Source organism: Pteropus vampyrus, unplaced genomic scaffold, assembly GCF_000151845.1.
Source record: "Pteropus vampyrus isolate Shadow unplaced genomic scaffold, Pvam_2.0 Scaffold15, whole genome shotgun sequence".
Classification (NCBI taxonomy): domain Eukaryota; kingdom Metazoa; phylum Chordata; class Mammalia; order Chiroptera; family Pteropodidae; genus Pteropus; species Pteropus vampyrus.
In genome coordinates, this window is record NW_011888796.1 from 7,005,199 (window position 1) to 7,024,874 (window position 19,676).

Here is a 19,676-nt window from a genome sequence, read left to right on the forward strand (position 1 = left end):
ATTAATATTCCCTCTGGACTCGTGAAGACTGTCTTTGAAAGAGTCTGTTGTCCAGCTTTCAGGCCACATTAGGTAATTTCCCGCCCTGGAGCTTGGCCTGTAAAGAATGTCGGTGTTTTCCTTCAGGTATAGGTGCCTGGGGGTCAGGGGGAGAGGGAAAGGCAAGGGGTGGAGTGGAAGGCGGGTGATCGACAGGGATAGAAATGGTGTCTCCTCCTCCCTCTGAATGTGAAATAACCAATGAGGTGGCGCGGCCGGGCCGGCCGGGCCGCCAGTGCCATATAGTATGCAGCAACCCGAGGAGTCACGTTGGGGGAACGGCAGAAAGCAGCTATCCTTTTACACTACTTTGCTCTAGCAGCTATCTTAATGGTGACTGCGTGGCCGGGGGGAAACCTGATCGGCCAGATCCAGCCGAAACCAGGAGGGAGGGAGTGGGCTTTCCGGAGGGGGGGAGGGGGGAGGGAGACGAAGAAGGAGGAGTAAGAGAGGGGGAAAGAAAGAGGAAAAGAGTGCGAGGGAGTAAGGGAGGGAGGAAAATAAACAACAAAAAATGTCCTCTTCCTCCCCCACCGGGCAGATTGCAAGTGCGGCGGACATCAAGCAGGAGAATGGGATGGAAAGCGCCTCGGAAGGGCAGGAGGCGCCCCGAGAAGTGGCGGGGGGCGCGGCGGCGGGGCTGAGTCCCCCGGCTCCAGCCCCTTTTCCCCTGGAGCCGGGGGACGCCGCGGCCGCCGCCGCCAGGGTGAGCGAAGAGGAAGGGGCAGTGGCGGCAGCGGCGGTGGATCAGGTACAACTCCACTCGGAACTTCTGGGCAGGCACCACCACGCCGCGGCCACCGCCGCGCAGACCCCACTGGCCTTCTCGCCCGATCATGTCGCCTGCGTGTGCGAAGCGCTGCAGCAGGGGGGCAACCTGGACCGCCTGGCCCGGTTCTTGTGGTCCCTGCCCCAGAGCGACCTGCTACGTGGCAACGAGAGCCTGCTGAAGGCGCGGGCGCTGGTGGCCTTCCACCAGGGCATCTACCCCGAGCTCTACAGCATCCTCGAGAGCCACAGCTTCGAGTCGGCCAACCACCCAATGCTGCAGCAGCTCTGGTACAAGGCGCGCTACACCGAGGCCGAGCGAGCCCGCGGCCGGCCGCTGGGCGCTGTGGACAAGTACCGGCTCCGCAGGAAATTTCCCCTGCCCCGCACCATCTGGGACGGCGAGGAGACGGTGTATTGTTTCAAGGAGAAGTCGCGCAACGCGCTCAAGGAGCTCTACAAGCAGAATCGCTACCCTTCGCCCGCCGAGAAGCGGCACCTGGCCAAGATCACCGGCCTCTCCCTCACCCAGGTCAGCAACTGGTTCAAGAACCGGCGGCAGCGCGATCGGAACCCCTCTGAGACCCAGTCCAAAAGGTGAGCTCCAACTTTCCTCCTCCTCCCCCTTCCTCTCCCCCACCCCCTTCCCAGCTTTCTTTTCCTCCAAGCGCTCGCAAACATGGCGCTTACCTTCCCCACCAGCCTGGTCCGGCTGCCCACCTCTCCCCGCCCCCCACCTCTCTGCGCGACCGGGGAAGGGGGGGCGGCGGTGGCAAGGGGCGGGGGAAGCTCCCTCCTTACCCTCCCCCCCAGAAGTTTCTCGTCGCCCGCCTTGGTCTCACTCCCCGCCCCCACCGCAGCTGGTCACTGCTGCCGGGTTTCCCACCCCCATCCCGCTGTCTTTGAAGTTGCCACTCTCTCCCGGGTTCTGGCAGGGCAAAGGAGCGTGTGTTGGCGCCGGAAAGGCCGCTCTCGCTGCCGCTAGAGGCCCACAGAGGTTGCCCGCACCGGTGGGGTCCGCAGCTCCGCGGGAGTCACACCGGCCCGGCGCGTGCCCGGGCTCCCCGACCCCCAGGGTTCAGCTGCCCCCAGGTCTGCACTGGAGGTCGCCGTGGCTGCCCTGGAGAGAGGAGAGTGTCGGTGGGGGCTGGCGGCGCAGAAGGGGGTCTGGGGCCGTCGAGGTTTTATATGACAGAGTTAATCATTCACTCTGCCAGCCGTGGTTCCCTTCGCGGCCGCGGCAACGTGGGGTGTTGATGCGGCTCGGCTCTGCGGTGTTTTGAAACCTGATTCTGAACTCCTTCGGATCGGATTTCAGTGCCGCGGGGGTAGTGGGGCTGGAGGGCTGCTTCCTGGGCCGCGGAATACCGCTTGGCTCCCTTCTGGTACAGTGGTTGGGGGCGGGGGCAAGCTGGCATAAGGCGGACAGCAGGACAGGAGTGGGGGCGCTATCAACTCTGCACCTCCAGAGCGCCCACCCTGGCGGGTTTGAACTTTTTGACTGGAAGGGGTTTTTTTTCCCCGACTGGCAGAATATAATCGAGTTTTCCACCTCTTTTGTGCATCCTCCCGAGTTAGACACCTGGTGTGTGGGTCTCTGTGTATTGTTGGGCGAAGTAACGTAAAGAGAAGGTCGCCTAAAGAGATGGCGTCTCCGGCCCCTCGGGGTTAAGAGAGAAAGAATCCAAGCGGAGCACAGAGGTTCTGCCCAGGGAAGGAATCAGGAAGCCGGGGAGCCTGCCCAGCCGGGCGAAGGTGATCAGCCGGAGCATTCCAGAACCCTCCGCTGCCCTCTCTGGCTCCTGCGCTCCCGCGGGGCCCGACGTCTCCGGCGTTCCTAACCCCGGGCCGGGAGGGGAGGCAGGCGCTGGTCCAAGCCCGGCCTCGCCGTAACCAAAACAAAACGCACTACGACCAGCGTGCACCCTTCCGCAGGCTTGCGGGAGACCCAGAGGAAGCGCGTTGGTAACACCACCCCACCTGCCCGCGCACGGGCTTGAGACCGCGGATCGGGTCGCTCCGAACCCGGACAGAATCCGGAGGATGGGGGCAGAGAGTGGGGAGCGGGCGCGGGGCGCTCGCCAGCTGCCCTGCAGCCTCCTTTCCCCTGCCGGGCGCGTTCTCCGGGTCTCCCCCGGCCACACTCTAACGGCTTCACTACCCACCTTCCAACCCCACACCCCCGCTCCAGGAGCAGTTGCCTGGTTTAGGCCCCTCTCCGGATCTACCTCCCACCCGCACCCCCGGTGAGTCACCCTCGCAGACGGCGACGGCGGCTCAGCCTCAGCTCATAAATCAAAGCGCTTTCTTCGCTCCTGGCCCCGCAGCCCAAAGCCTGGGTAATCCCCTCCCCTCGGCATGAAAGCGAACCGACCGCCGGGCTCTGCAAGGATATAGGATCTTATGCTGGGCCAAGTACCGCCGCGCTTCCAAACTGCCAGTGTTCTACTCACTATTTCTTCCCCACCCAGCCTCAGACCAAATGGGAAACCCCTACCACTACCCCTCCCCTATTTGGTATTTCCCCCTAAATCGCGGAGCTAAGGAACCTCTGGAACAGAAGGACCGAGGGTGTTGGGGCGGGTCCGATAGTTCCAGGGCAGCTGAGTGACCCACACCCTTTCCCTCCCACCTCACCAGGGCACTGGATGTACGTGTATGTTAAATAGGCCCCTATGGCTTCCTTTGGATTCAAAGGCGACTGCACATAACAGTTCTTGGGTTGAAAGTGCCTTTCCTACAACAAGGCCATCCACTTTGTTGAATGAAAGAGTTGTCAGTCTGGTGGAATAGAAGTTTGGGAGCAGGTGAGAAAATGATCTCTTGTTAACTAACTGGCAAACAAAACACTTCCACCTCCTGCTCCTTTGGCAATTTCATTTACCTTCAAAATTACACTTAATCTGAATTGGTTTGAAGGGAGGGGAAGGAGTTCCTACACAGGAAGGACTGACCAAATCACTTAATGAGTTTTTTCTATGGTATAGGTAGTGGCATATTTAAAAGCAAGGAATAACTTCAATGTTAAGAAAACATATACAATTCTCTTGTAAATCCTATTAGCTGAATTTACATCTTCCCAGATTTTCTGTCTGGTCAGAATCTGCTAAAAGGACTAAAAGACTTCCTGCTCTGCTTTCCTTAAAAACTGCCTTTAACTGGGGTTAGAAGCTAGTTTCCAAAATAAATGGCACTATGTAGAATGTCAGCCTCCTGACTTTCTTAATGTCTTGATTTTCCCCTCAATACAGTGAGTCAGATGGCAATCCCAGCACTGAAGATGAATCCAGCAAGGGCCATGAAGATTTGTCTCCTCATCCACTCTCCAGTTCATCGGACGGTGTCACCAACCTCAGCCTTTCCAGTCACATGGAGCCAGTATATATGCAACAAATTGGAAATGCTAAGATATTAAGCTCTTCTGGAGTTTTGTTGAATGGAAGCTTGGTACCTGCAAGTACTTCACCTGTCTTCCTTAATGGTAATTCTTTCATTCAGGGACCCAATGGAGTTATCCTTAATGGACTAAACGTGGGAAATACACAGACAGTGTCATTGAACCCACCAAAAATGGCATCAAACATTGTGAGCAATGGTATATCCATGACTGACATACTGGGCACTACCTCCCAGGATGTGAAGGAATTCAAAGTCCTCCAGAGTTCTTCAGCTAACTCAGCAGCCACCACCTCCTACAGCCCCAGTGCCCCCGTGTCATTCCCAGGGCTGATCCCCAGCACTGAGGTGAAAAGAGAAGGCATTCAAACAGTGGCTTCCCAGGAGGGAGGCTCTGTCGTGACTTTTACTACACCAGTGCAAATTAATCAGTATGGCATTGTCCAGATCCCCAATTCCGGAGCAAACAGCCAGTTCCTTAATGGGAGCATTGGATTCTCTCCACTGCAGCTGCCTCCTGTTTCAGTGGCAGCTTCACAAGGTAAAAGTCTCATTTGGTACCATAATGCACCAGTGAATGTTTAGCCAGCTGCTGTAAGTGACGCATTTGGTGAGAGCTATGGATTGATGTGACTGTTCAGGTACCTTATTGGCTGCCACAGCTGCAGAATAGCCTTGATTTGTTTCTCCTTCATAACACCCATGTAATAATAGCCAGCTTGCTTGATTCTCTGGCATCGTGGGGATGGGCTTTTATTTTCCTAACAACTGAATGGAAAAATACAGTTCCTAGCAAATCTTGCCAGTTCTACAATTACAGAAAAATGATGTCAGTCGGTACTTACAAAATAACCCATTGCTTGACATTTTAAGATTAAAAATTAATAATATTGCTAAGAACACAAAATTAGTGGAGCAGTTGGTAACAATGTGTAGACTTTACCTAAGCATTATTTATTTGACTAAAAAGTTTTTTAGATGAGCAATACTGGATCAATTGTGTTTAATTCGTGTTCCTCCTATAATTAAGATTAACAGGCCTTAAAGAAAACCAGAAGAATATATGATTGGGTGGCTATTGCTCTTCATGAAATGTACTCACCTCCTAAATGTGTGGGTTTGTTTACGAAGGCAACTGTAAGCCTTACTTTATATGTTTATGGCTTTACTAAAAGTAATCTGCTAAAGAAAGAACTGATCTAAAATTCAAGAAACCTTAGGCTAATATGCCAGTTCTTCACTGACTTTAAGCAAGTCTGGATGGCTCTGTCATTTTCTCTATATAGAAACGGGATGGTTAGAATGGCAGTGGAGGTTGCATAGCCCCTTGAATTCCAGAGTGGGAGATGTTAGTGCATGTTTGCCTTCTCGTAAGCAAATCTGAAAGTCCAGAATTTTTAACCAAAGCAAAATAAGTAATTGTTCGCCTTAAAGATCAGCTTCCCGTAAATAGTTTTATCAAAAAAAAAAAAAAGTATATTTATGTGCTATTTTTTTGGACAACTGTGATCTACTTTAGCTTATTTGAGGCATTAATAGAAAAATGATTGTGGAGTAAGTTTCATTCCGTACATTTGTTTCTCTTTAGGTAAAATGGTAGTTAAACACAAAAGTCCTACAGCATACTATTTTTTTTTTTCATGTTCTAGGTTATGGAAAGGATTAAGCTAAGTCACTATCCAATATAGAGCAAAACTATGAAAACCACAGCGGGAAAACCAAAGTGCTTAGTTTTATAATGTGGATCTAATCCCTTTTCTCTCTTTAGGAAATTTCTAAACAGTATATAATATTTTAAAGACAACATATTTGACTAAAAAGCATGGTCTATAGATTGAGGTAGGAGAAGAGCAGAAAACTTTTCACATGTAACCTAGAAACATGGTACCATAGAAAATTATTACAAACTAATGGCTAATTTTTTTAATGGGGCATTTAATATGAATAAAAATAGCATTTTCAGTTTAAAAAGCTAAGATCAAATGACATAGCCGTCAGTTCTTAGACTGTCTGGGTGAGTTGAAGGCTTAAGTTTAACCAGATGGGTCCAAGAAGCAATGTTCCTTTCTAGTAGTTGTGTATTGGAGTTCTTAATAAAGCATTTGAGGATTCAGTCTTTCTCAAAAACAGTTACCAAGCCTTTCTTAAAAATGCCTGGAGAAGGTAGGTAGGTTATCTTTTTATAGTTGGAATTTACATGGAAAAGCAGAATATCTACATCTTTTTCTCACTTTATAATTGAGAAAAATAAAGTTTTTTTCTTTACCATCATTACAAAGTTATACTTATCATTTTCAATTGGATTTTTTAACTGATTTTGAAATTATGTCCAATTTATAATTCATTTGCACTTACATTCAAATATCAAGTTTTAGATCATATCTGCTTTCCTTCCTTCACTTATATATGTTATAATTTCCACACATTCAGAAATACTACTTTAATCATATTCAGTAGCAGTTGGGAAAATGTTTCATCTCCTGTTATTTATGGCTCCATCAAAAAATAATATCATTTTATTTACCTATCCACGGCAAACAATTTTACAAACACCTAACACAAGAAATTAAATGTCTATTTCAGATGTTTTTTGCTACAGTTAGCAGCCAACAAGAATTTTAGAGCATACTTAAGTTGAAGTCAAACATGTTGAAATAAAAACCTTTTTTGTTTGGTCTAAAACAAACATTTCTGTTAGGGAAGAGCCCAAACATACATAGAAATGTTTTTCTTAACACGAGTATTTCCATGATGAATACTTCGAATGGTCAAGTTTTTTTATAGTTCATATATATAGTGTTTTTGTTTTCTTTTTTTCATTTGAAGACATTCCTTTGCATTTAGGATACTTAAAAGTGTTTAGAAGATATATAAACAGCCTTGCGACATCGATTTATCAATGTAGGTGGTAATATAATCACAATTATTGTAGTAATTCAAGAAGGGAAATATTTTACGTGAATTACCTTTACCATTTAGGCTGTTTTCTTACAATAAAAAGTTTACTGAACTTCTAATTCAAGATCAGGGTAAATAGCTCTTCTGAAACTATTATGACACAAAATTTCCCCTTGTCCACCTTTTCTTCAGTGGCAAGATAATTATCATTATTTTACTGTGCCTATGTAAAAAATAGAAAGAAAAGGGTTTTATTTGATGGTAGGAATGGGGGGAGGGTCTGATTCATCTACATAGTCTGAGTTACCTGATTTGAATCTCTCAGCTCTCTACTTCCATTTCTCTGCTGACCATTATAGTGAGAGCCTCAAAAGATACAAACCTTTTAGAGAAGCATTGACTTTAGTTCTTTATATTAATCTAGATTTTTAAAAGCATATTTCATTATTATCATTAATTCTTCCTATCACTACAACACTGAAAATTCAGTACTGGCACAAGAAAAGAAAAGAAAAACCTTATTGAATGTTTTGTTGACTTATCATTACTTTATGGTTAGTTTGGCAAAAGGTTGCAACTTGTCTGTACAGGTTTATTATAGTTAACTTTAAGCCCCAGGGTAACTCATTTTATGTGGTATTTTCTACATTTCCATTTATATTTTATGTGTTACTAACTTGTCCTGAACCAAGGCATTTTATTATGTATTTGTGTTTTCTATTCTAACTGGCAAACTAGTGATATCTGGCACCTAATCAAAAGATAACAAGTTGGGATTTATATGGAAAATAATGTATATCTTTTATGAACCAGAAACTTGATTGAAATTAGAACTTGGAAAAGATTTTTTTTCACATTTGGTTTCTAAACCAGGAGTTCGTACTCCCACTTGGTCATCAGAATTCCTCGGGGAGTTAAAAATACACATACTCAGGGACTTACTGAGCCAGATCCTCAGGAGTGGTGCCTGGAAATCTGTAGTTTTAAGTGCTCAAAGTGATTACTGAACCTGAGAAAAATCGCATGTAAAAAAGTAACTTTTTTCTTTCCTTATCAGTTCCATCAATGATAATCTGTACTCTTTTTTCTTTTTAGGTAGTATTTCAGTAAATTCAGGCACTTCAGATGGGAGCACATTTACAAGTGAGTCTACCACAGTCCAGCAAGGAAAGGTTTTCTTGAGCTCTCTTGCTCCCAGTGCAGTGGTATACACTGTTCCTAATTCAGGCCAGACTATAGGATCTGTTAAACAGGAGGGCTTGGAAAGGAGCCTGGTATTTTCTCAATTGATGCCTGTCAATCAGAATGCACAAGTAAATACAAACCTGTCTTCTGAAAATATCTCCGGGAGTGGCCTCCATCCACTGGCCTCCTCATTAGTTAATGTATCCCCAACTCACAATTTTTCCCTGACTCCCCCTTCCCTACTAAATCCCACTGAGCTAAACCCCGACATTGCTGATAGCCAGCCAATGTCTGCACCTGTGACAAGCAAATCTACTGTGACATCCGTCGGCAACACTAACTATGCAACTCTTCAGAACTGTTCCCTTATTGCTGGTCAAGATCTATTGTCAGTCCCCATGACCCAGGCTGCCCTTGGGGAAATAGTTCCTACCGCTGAAGACCAGGTGGGTCACTCCTCCCCAGCAGTACACCAGGATTTTGTCAGAGAACATCGTTTGGTTCTGCAATCAGTAGCTAACATAAAAGAGAATTTCTTAAATTCTGAGAGCAAAGCAACAAGCAACTTAATGATGCTGGACTCTAAATCCAAGTATGTCCTAGAGGGCATGGTGGAGACTGTCTGTGAAGACCTAGAAACAGACAAAAAGGAGCTTGCCAAGCTCCAGACTGTCCAATTGGATGAAGATATGCAAGACTTATAAACACCGCCTCCCCCCCCCCTTTTTTCTGGCTTCAGTTAGCAAATCTTTTCATGAAGCCCCAGGACATAAAACATTTTCCCATTTAAAGGGAAACACTAGTTTTACAAGTAAATGCATTCAAGAGACTTTGAATTGATCTGCATGAAGATCACAGTTAAATATAGAGTAGAACTGCATTACTGCAGCCTTTTTGTTCACATATGTTCTCTTTTAAATAATGGAGATGAACAAGATGGAATGTATCAAGTCAAAGTGTATCATTTGGTTGATTTAACATAATTCTAAGGTCAAATGGAACTTGATAGTTTTTTAAGTTAAAAATGTATACATCTAACAGAAAATTAAGTATCGACTACAGAGCATTAGAAACAATATGATTCTTTTTGTTTACTTATACTCCATGGGCATTGATAAAGTTAAGAAGCATAAATGGTACTCCATACTATTCTAAGGGTATATTTATGAATATATGCATTTCTTTTTTTCAGCATTTTTGTGAAAGTCTTGGTTTGTCTCTACACAGTTCCAAACCGAATGTGATTGCTAATCTGTGTGGCTGAGAAAGTTTGCAACTCCACTAAAAACTCTGAAACAAATTTCAGTTGAGTGTAAATATATTAGTACTAAAAGTGAGGATTTGAGTAATTACCGTGAATTTTATTTATGCTGTATATGTTTCTCTTATACTTCAGACACTATGAACTGAAAAGAAAAATGTTTTCTTACTGTTTAATTTATTTTTATTGTTTGAACAGGAAGTGAACATAATTATTTCCAACGAAATTTTACTTTTTGTAGGGTTTTAAAAGTAATGATTTTTATCAGAAATCTATTAGGTCAATATTAATAACACTGAAACAGGAAATCCAACTCCTAATATTAGAATTTTGGTACTTTTTTTCACATTTTGTTCTTTAGCAGGTCTCTGATTCATTTAAATATGTTTTATATAGACTTCTATGTGCCTTTTTACCTTGTGGCCTTTTTATTCTTACTAAGGTACAGAAGTGTCAACAGAAGCACTGATGGCTCTTTTCTACTATTCTAACGGTTAATTTCACCACAAAATTGTTTTAAATCCAAAAAACTTAAGTTTCACTTTTATTATGTATAGTGTTTATGATGCAAATGGTAAACAGCTAATCTTTGTTAATGCTTTTCTTTCCAATGAAAATAATTACAGACTACCATGTAAAATCAATTCTGTAGGCTATGAAAACAATCGTTTTTAAGTAAAGAAAGAATATGTAGAGTATATTGAGCAAAATTCTATCCTCTTGAAACTTAGTTCTAAATGTTTTGAATCAGTTGTTGCATTATGACATATGACTGTTGTTTGCACTATATTATCATGTTCTCTTTAAAAGTAAATATTTTGGGGTTTCTGTAAGAAGCTTGTTTGATAATATTGTGAGCCATGGTTACAGTTTTTGTTAGAACTCTGAACACAAGATGTAATATTGCAAATACATTTATGTGGTGAGTAAAGTCTCTGGTCTCTGAAAAGCATGAAAAGTGGGAAAATGATCTCTTCAGAGATGACTTAAAGTTGAACATACCGGTGTCACCACATCTTGCTTTCTTTAAGATCAGAACAAAGGGTCCACTCTAGATCTCTACATGCTGAGCATGTTGAGTAAGGGCCATAGAGGATTTAACTTCTCTTGTTATTGCAAATGGAACTTGCAGGCATAGACGAAAACCCTATGAAGAATTGCTTTCTCATCATTTTGATAGAGAATTTAGATCCCATACTTTTATAGAATTGGTGAATGTTCCTAAACTGCTGAAACTACATGTTTTTTTGTTTGTTTGTTTTTTACAAAGTCACATGTTTTAGAGTTCTCTTCTACTCCACCACTACTTACACAGCTTGTTTTTTCTTTGGGTGTGTGCTGATCATATTACTGAGATTAATTACATGGTTCTACAATGTAGTTTACATGAAAATGATGTTTTCCACTTGTTTGCTGCAGATATCAAAAGTTCGTTAATTATTTTTAAATACTCATCTAATAAGGGAAATACGAAGGTTTTAAAAGTTACATATGTTACATATATAACTGGAAAAGTTTTGTATGTCTTCCAAAAATATAATAGTCCTCTTTTATTCAAAGTTCTTCCTCTTTTCTCCCTTAAAAGATAGCACAAAACTTAAGACATACCTAGGAAACTCATTCATACTCTCAACATGATAAAATTATACCCCTACAATCTCTCCAGGTAGCTACACAATATACCAGGTAAGAATCAATGCACATTATAAAGAACTTATTGTTCTTTTCTGTTCTTTTAGTAAAATACGGGCCAGTTTGTATATAGCCCATATGTATGTGAATGAAATAAGATAAACCCCATGGTCTCCGTGCACAGAATTGCAAATGTCTTTTGCAATACCAAGGGCCAAACTCAGAACCCTTGGAGTTCATGTGGCAGAATTTCTCTCTTACATAAACCAATGCTTGAAGATGCTGCAAATGACCTTTTAATGATCCCCACAGAACAATCAGGATGGGGTAAATTATTCAACGAGCAAACTCCTACGGCTGGCTGTGGGATTTTTGGTGTGAGCCTAACTATGCACTCTATCAGCTAGAATTTGGCATTTAGCTTTTAGTTACATCTAGTAAAGGACAGTCTATTGTTTGAAAAGAAGGTGCATTTGTTCCTCAATCAAGCAAGAGCACCTGTGTTGTACTGCTTTATGCATATTTATAGTAATGAAAAGACTGAATTGTATACGTTTCAGTGCCTTCTGTTATGAAAGGCAGGTAGACGTTATAGCCATAGGTAAAAATCTGTAGTTAAACTGCACACTGACCTTAAATCTCCTTGTATATGCCCTTAACCTTGCATGTTAAAAGTTGGATTATTGGGCATGTGTTGCAGCCTGCCCTGCTACATGTTAGACAAGTGTGCATTAGTACATAGCAAGAAGTTTTTCATTCTTTAAAATGGTTTTGACATCATCTCATAAAAATATAAATAATTCAGGAAATTATGGGGAAAAGAATTACGCTTTATAAAAGATGTTTCAAAGTCTTCCTAGAACTTAGAAGATTAGAGCCTAACATTTATTTTGTCTCTAATTGATTGTTAATTAGATATTAACAATTAGTTAGATTGTTAATTAGATACTGTCGTGTTAATTTAACATTAACCACCATACATTTTATTAATCAAAATTATATAGCATGTGACTCTTGGCTTTCAGGGTTCTCAAAAAATTTTTATTCTTTAGTTGCATGTACTGTATGTTTAGAGGCAACCAGTTATATACTCATGTTTTTACTGTGCCTTACACAAAGAGAAAATCTATACAGAATGTATATCATGGGGTGGGGTAATAGAATCTGTACTGCACTGTTAGGTGATGGCACACAGAGCATGTTCCAGAACATTTCTGTGCTTAATTACCCAACCAAAGAGATCTAAAGTATGTATGTTGTACTGTAATAGGGGTTTATGCCTGGACAATTAAGTGTTTTATTTGTTTTTTGAAATGATGTGAACTTATTTTTCTAAACACTATGCTAAATAAACTTTATATTTATACATACCTTGTGTTGAAAGTTATTTATCCCCGAAAAAGCAAAGAACGGGGGGGGGAAAAAAACCTATACACTAAATAGGTTGGTAAATATCAGGACAACAGGAGTCATTTTGGAAATATAAACTCTGTTGGTCTCTACAAAATTATGTAATTCACTTAACTGTACTGCATACTCAGAACTAAATGATTAGATTTCATCCTCCTTAAAGAGAAGAAATGTGTCTTACTCATTTGGGTGTCCCAAAATCTGAATTTGGTACTCTAGAAGGTTTAATAGAATTAAATTGAAGGGTCCAAAGACATTTCCATTCCCGATCTTATTGAAAGCTCAGTATAACCCATCTTTTAAAGCACTCCCATTAGCCAAAGTCTGGTTACACCACAGTTAGATCCACAGGGGTTTGACTTTACAGTTAGAGGCAGAACTGCATTACTGAGTGTGTAGAAGACAGCCTTGGTACAGTTTGGTCCTAATTTAAAAATTACACGGTATCTGATTTTGCATGCCTCCCACACTGAAATGAAGGAGACTAGTAATAAAGTAGAAATGTACAATTCTATTACAAAATTAGTTTAAGCCATCAAGTTAATTTTAGATATGCCTAGACTTTTGTATATTCTTGTCATTCAGTTTATTTAGCAATTTTCTATGTAGCTAAACCAGTTTTAAAATAGTGTCTCAGTAAGTGAGTATAGGGTCAGAGTATTGTAGAGTGATTACATTTTATAACATCTTAACCAAACAAATATTTCAAAATATTTGACAAGGTCACTGACCTACTTCAAACATTTTTTTTGGCTCCTTGAAAACTAGCAAATTAAATAAAACCCCTTAATAAGAATTCAAGACCTTCTGCTCTGATTCCATCCTACTTTTCCAATTTCCCTTAGGAAATAATAAGTATAGAAATTTCCCTTTGCACATCACCATTTCCAATGCAAGAGATAGTAAATAAAATACATTCGGATCATGGTGAGTGCTGTAAAGTCAGTAACAGGGTAATGAGATGGAGAATGGAGAATGGTAAAGGTGAGGATATACATTAGGTTGGTCAAGGAAGTTCTCTGAGGAAGTATCATCAGGAGAGAGGCTTGAATGATGAGAGAGACCCAGCCAGCAAAACCTAGAAAAGAGCATTCCAGACAGGGAACAGCAGGGCCCTGAGGGAGGAGCAGAGCTGCTGGATGGCAGTGTTAACTCCAGGGATCATATGATAGGAGATGCAGCTGGAGAGATAGGCAGGGATCACATCACGGAAAGAGTTTTATTGTTCTGTGCCAAATAATTTGGATTTGAGTCTGGGAAGCAAGGAATGATAAAACATGATTTACACCTTAAAATATCATCTGGCCTATTCCTTGGAAAATGGCATTACAGCAGGCAAGAGTGAGGGCAGGAATTATGAAACTACGTCAGATTGTCCTAAGCTGTTGGACAGGAAATACTTAAAGCATGCATGGTAGGTAGTTCATTTCCAAATGTCTCCAGAATTTTGTGCTGTCCAAGCTTTCTGTCTACTCTGCCTCCTGCTGTTAGCCAAAGCTGCCAGCTTCCTGCTGGGATTGTCCCAGCCTGAATCTGTCCCTGAACTCCAGTCTAGTAGATCTACTTCCCTAAGGGATATTTTCAGATTGTCCCAGTCAATTATGATTCCATATATGAAAATTCCAACTATTATCTTTCCCCTGAACCTGTTCCTCATTCTGTGTTCCTCATTTTATTAGTGTTCATTCACCAATAGCCAAACAAAAAACCTAGGGTTCGCCCTGGAGCTGTCTCCCTTTCTTCCCACCTCTTCCACCAGATCTGTGTGTATCCATGTCTTCTCTATCTTTTGAATCTGTTACTTCAACGTCACTTCTAAGGTTACTGCTATAGTTTAGGCACTTACTATTTCTCAACTAAATTATCACAACCACCTCCTACCTGATGTCTCAGCGTCTGGTCCTCATTCCAGGCTACATTACAACTATATTCAGATGGAACTTTCATAATTCAAGACTTCTTATTCCAGCCTCACTTTCCAGTTTAGAACCTTCAATGGCTCTCCATTGCCTATGAAATACCATTTAAATTCCTGGGTCTCCAAGACCCAGGCCCTATCTCTCTGCCTAGTCACATTTCTAGCCATATGAAACTATTCTCCAAAGGGACCAGGTTCTTTCTTACCTACCCAATCTCCGAGACTCACTCAGTAGAGGTCACAGCCTCCAGGAAGCTCTGTCTCACCTCATAGGCAGAATAGCACATGGCCCATTCAGTGATTAGACAGGGATTTTTTACACCTTTTTTTAGTGTCAACTTATCACATCACTGGAATTATGTGTCTGCCTTTCTACACTTTTGTCTTTATTTCTCTGGCACTTAGTATAATAGAGCATAGTAGGCATTCAAAAATTATTTATTGAATGAATAGTGACTCTAATGGTCATTCATCCCTTTAAAGCATTTCACTTGCTATAAATTAAGGAACTTTATGGCTAAACTGGTTAAAGTATCATCCCTATTTAGAGAATAAAAATAAATCAATACATTGTGGGGTAGAGCCTAAGAGTGGCTCTTTGAATCTTCTAACATTAGTGGATGGTTTTATAGTAATTATTTTTCTTATTGCTCCAAGATTTTTTCCACTTATTTCCAAATATAGGCTGGGTTCCAGATGATAGAGGTTGGCTAAAGTTTGACAGACAACTGAGGCATTGGCAAAAATGTACTCATTAAGCATTTTTAGATCAATGTTTAAAAATAACAGTGATGTATAGAAAAGCTATTATTAATTATGAATAGATATGCTTTCTAAAAATATGCTCTCTGTGGATATATTCTTATTACTTGTATTTGAAATGAGCAGATGTCTAAAGAGTCTGTGAGGAATAGCAAATGGAACGTAGACTTTAGGCACCAGGAAATCTGAATTCTAATTAGCCTTTAGATATGAGATATATCAATTCACCTCTCTGGATCTATTTTTTCCCCCACTGAAATGGCTTTCTTGGATTTGACTATATTCGAGATCCATGTATGTATATATATATATGAAGGGTTAATAAAATGCACTTCCCCCCAACACAACCCCCACCCTCTTCAGGTTAAGAAGATCAAATCAATTACAGAGTGAAAGTACACTGTGAACTGCCAAGGGCTACAAACATAAAAGATAAAATAATGGATATTGAGTCAACAACCTGTGACCCCCGAGAATTATTTGAGGTGTAGAGCTAGGTGAGGCAGGTCTGGTTTTGTACTCTTCCACTTTCTTCACTTTTGTTTACTTTGCTCACTAATGGGTCTGCCCTTTTCTTGGGTATTGCCCTATCTCCCTAAGTGCCTTAAGTGATAATCCTGGTGTGGGTGGTTAACAGTTTAAGGTATAATAAATCTAACCCCAACCCCCCCCCACACCACCACCACCACACACACACACACACACACACACACACACCTGGGGAATCCGCATTTCAAGAAAGGCTTTCAAAGACACAAAAGAACCCAGCTGTAATCATGGATGACAAGATGCAGATTAATAAAACTATGCAAGGTGTTCCCTATTTCTAAATGCAGCAAGTGTGTGTGTGGTGGGGGGGGGTGGAGGGGGAGGCATAGGGAGAGAAGGATAAATGAGCAAAGGAAAAGAGAGAATGCCCCCATTTCTCTTCTTTGTGTGCTCCCCTTCCCCACTGTGTATCAGTGGAATCTAAGCTGTGGGATCCTCTGAAAACAGTTAACAGTGTAGTTTTCCCCACACCATTCTGATCCAGAGCCTGGAAAGAAGATTCCTGTGTTAAAAAATCATTAGCTATAATAAAACCATAAAAATTAGCCATAGGAAAAAAAAAAGTTTTTTCCGGTTTTTTGTTTTATTTTGTTTTGCTTTGTAAGATGTAAGCTAGGTAGATATGCCAAAGAGAAACCTAAAATACATATTTGGTTGAAAATCAGAGAATATAAGTTTGTATTTATTTATTTATTTATTTATTTAATAAGTACGTTTTTACTGTGTTCTTTAACAGATGAATAGCCTTGAATATCTTAGTACAAATGTATTACTCATTCCTTGGCAAACTTCTTTTATTAGCACTTAATGGGAATGAGGATGGATTAATCTTGCCCCTGCATGAATAATCATGGAGGCCTTAACCGTTAAGTGACCAAGTAGCCTATCCCAGTTATTCCAAGTAGATTTCAAAATCTCCTAATGAACACACACTACAATCTTATCTAATAAGAGTCCTTTACTTCTAGTATCATTATACAGTCAATACTCTGATATCTTAATGAACACATATCTGCTTTCTCAAAACCAAGCACAGATTTTCGTATCAGGTAGCAAAACGGATAGTATTACTAAGCTCTCAGTGTGAGTGAAGTTATGTTAAAGAATTTGTGGTTTTTCAAGGAGGGATAAGTTAGGCTAAATTTTGTCTTTAGTTATTTTATTTTAAATGGTGCATATTCACAACGTAAATTAAATGTATGGACAAAACTGTGTCCCTATGTAAAGTATCTAAGGTGAAAAACTATCAAACGATTTAAGCACTATAAGCCCTTAGAAGCGTTCTCAAATATAGTAGCCATTGAAATGTTAAATACAAAGTATTTCTCTCTGTTTATCATAGCAGATACCCATATGGAGCCTAAAAGAAAATATTTTCTAATTATCATATGGCTTATAAAGAAAACTTAAATTTTCTTCTCTAATCCAAAAGTTTTTATTAATTCAAATTGAGACTTCAGTCTTTTTAAGATCTCTTCACAAAAATTGTTAGATGTGTCTGTAAACCAAGGTAATTTTTCTAAAAAAACGGAAATAGTTCAGTGCAACCTTTCATATAATATCCTAAATCTGATCACATTACTTCATATGCCTGTTGATCATATTAAGGTTGTGAAACCTTAACTTAGAAGGAGGACCCTCTATTGAGGAAATTTAGGACATTATACTGGCCAACTGGAAAAGATATTTTTGGCCTCTGTAAGTATATCAATTAGGACACAGCCAATCTGCTATCCCAGGGGCCCAAAATTACAGTGACTTCGATAAGTTAGAAGTTGATTTCTCTCATGTAACAGTCCAGAGGTGAAAAGTCTAGGTTGGAAAGGCATTTCTGCCTCATGAGGTCATCCAGGATCCCAGGCTGGCAGTTGGTCTCTGTGACCCTCAACATTGATTTCCAATTCCTGTTATTTCCCGGCCCAGAGGAAGAAAGAAGTCTAGAGTAGGAACTTCCTCTCTAAGAAATGATCAAAATAATGATTATATCACTGATTATATATCATTGGCCCAAACCTAGTCACATGTCCAATGTCTAGCTCTAAGGGAAATACAGTCTGTAGCGGAGTGGGCATACATCCTACTAAAAGGTGAGATAAGTCTATTCCTAAAAGGAAGAAGGGGACAATAGACACTGGGGGTAAAAGAGTAGTATCTGCCATTGTATTTAGCCTACTTTCTTGAAGCCTATGGACTCTCCTTTCTAGATAACAGAATGGAATTAGTCATATAAATGAGTCAGGAAATGCCACTTTTTCACTACAGATCTATAGATTCTGCTTCTAATCAGAATGATAACGATCAGGGTAGTGAACACACAATGCAATATACATATGACATATTATTAAATTGTACACTTGAAACCTATATAATTTTATTAATCAATGTCATCTCAATACATTTAATTTTTAAAAAAAGGAATGATAAAAATCATCTTTAAATTACTACCATTAAAAAAGTCTGATGTAATGCACAATTCCTATTTTAAATACAAATTGAAACTGCTCATTTTTTAAATGTTCAAACTCATTAGTAATCAAATAAATGCAAGCTCCTTGAGGGCAAGGGGAGTGTCTTACCATTGTTGTCAGAACAATGTCCCACACTATAGGTCCTTGGAAAAGAAATGTTGCATGAATGAATAAGATGCAAGCTTTAAAAATGAGATACTATTATCTCCTATTATATTAGTAAAGATTTAAAATAATAATGCTTAATGCTGATGAAGATGCAATAAGGCAGAAAGTTTCACATATTACAGATGAGAGTATAAATTCATATAACCTTTCCAGAGGGCAATTTGTCAAACAACTGCAAAAAGAAACAAACTTTTGTTGATCACATGGGCAAAAATACAAAAATTTGTTAATATATTATCTTAGTGAGGTATCCGGAAGCATGCTCTTTTATATATTACTGGTGGGAGTCTGTTTGGAATAACCATTGTGGAGACATTTTGGGAATGCCTAGCACTCATAAAAAATGCACATACTCTGACTCAGTATTTTCTCTCTAGAGATTTGTCTTACAGACATATTCGCACATTTGTGATACTTCTATATATAAAGGTACTCAATACAGACTTGTTTGTACTGTCAAAAGACTGGAAAAAGCCTAGATGTCCATCATTGGAAGGGGGAAATTAAATGCCATGTAGCTACCAAAAATATATTGTTAAAATCATGAAAATTAAAGTACACGAGAGTATTTATACAATACCATAATTCGATTGGTTTCTTTAAAGGTGGCAGAGGAAGATGAGAGAGAGAGAAAGAGAGAGAGTGTGTCTGGGGAAAAAGAAACATGATGAAACATGATTGAAGTTAGAAGCATAACTTGTTCACTTTTATATCCTTTTAAATTATTTAATTATTTTTTATCATATGTCACTTTTTCAAGAAAAGTAGAAAACTTTAAAAGTCACTATTAATACTCTATGACTCTGTAATTCTCTTTCTAGCAGTATATCCCAAGGAAATAATTTGAGATAAAACAAAAATTCATGCCCATGATGCATTAAAAGCTTGGAAGTAACATAAATGTCCACTATTATGGGAACAGTTGTGAAAAATATGATTATTTATTAACATTTTCAATAATACTGGAAATTGATATAATGAAAAACCAAGAAGAAAGCTTAGTAAAAAAAACCATAAGTACATATAACAGAACATTATCAGTTGTTGCCACTGGAGAGTAGCACTGTGTATGTGTGTTATTGTTTCTTTATGCTTTTTTGTTTGATATCAGTCAGGGCTTCTGACTGTAAATGATAGAAACCCAAATCAAACTAGCTTAATTAAAAGGATATTTATTGGCTCGCTGAACCAGTTACTAGGCCTGACTAGAACTCTACCTTTT

At 40.4% G+C, this 19,676-nt stretch overlaps 1 protein-coding gene across 2 annotated transcripts; it reads left to right on the top strand.

Annotated features, from left to right (window-relative positions):
* The first annotated feature begins 262 nt into the window (after positions 1-262).
* SIX4 (SIX homeobox 4) lies at positions 263-12,549 on the top strand. 2 transcript variants are annotated; one of them, XM_011384748.2, is made up of 4 exons: positions 263-372; positions 581-1,404; positions 4,059-4,744; positions 8,197-12,549. In XM_011384748.2, exons 1-4 carry the CDS (start codon positions 370-372, stop codon positions 8,988-8,990), a joined length of 2,307 nt encoding a protein of 768 aa, XP_011383050.1. In that variant the 5' UTR covers positions 263-369; the 3' UTR covers positions 8,991-12,549. The 2 variants fall into 2 exon arrangements, with proteins under 2 accessions (XP_011383050.1, XP_011383042.1); XM_011384740.2 differs by lacking the exon at positions 263-372 and having other exon boundaries at positions 463-1,404.
* Positions 12,550-19,676: the final 7,127 nt, after the last annotated feature.

Excerpts from the sequence above, each read along its gene's own strand:
- SIX4 (XM_011384740.2), top strand. The coding sequence starts at position 554 with ATGTCCTCTTCCTCCCCCACCGGGCAGATTGCAAGTGCGGCGGACATC. Across the intron at positions 1,405-4,058 it reads TCTGAGACCCAGTCCAAAAG|TGAGTCAGATGGCAATCCCA; the intron begins GTGAGCTCCAAC and ends CCCTCAATACAG. Across the intron at positions 4,745-8,196 it reads TTCAGTGGCAGCTTCACAAG|GTAGTATTTCAGTAAATTCA; the intron begins GTAAAAGTCTCA and ends TTTTCTTTTTAG.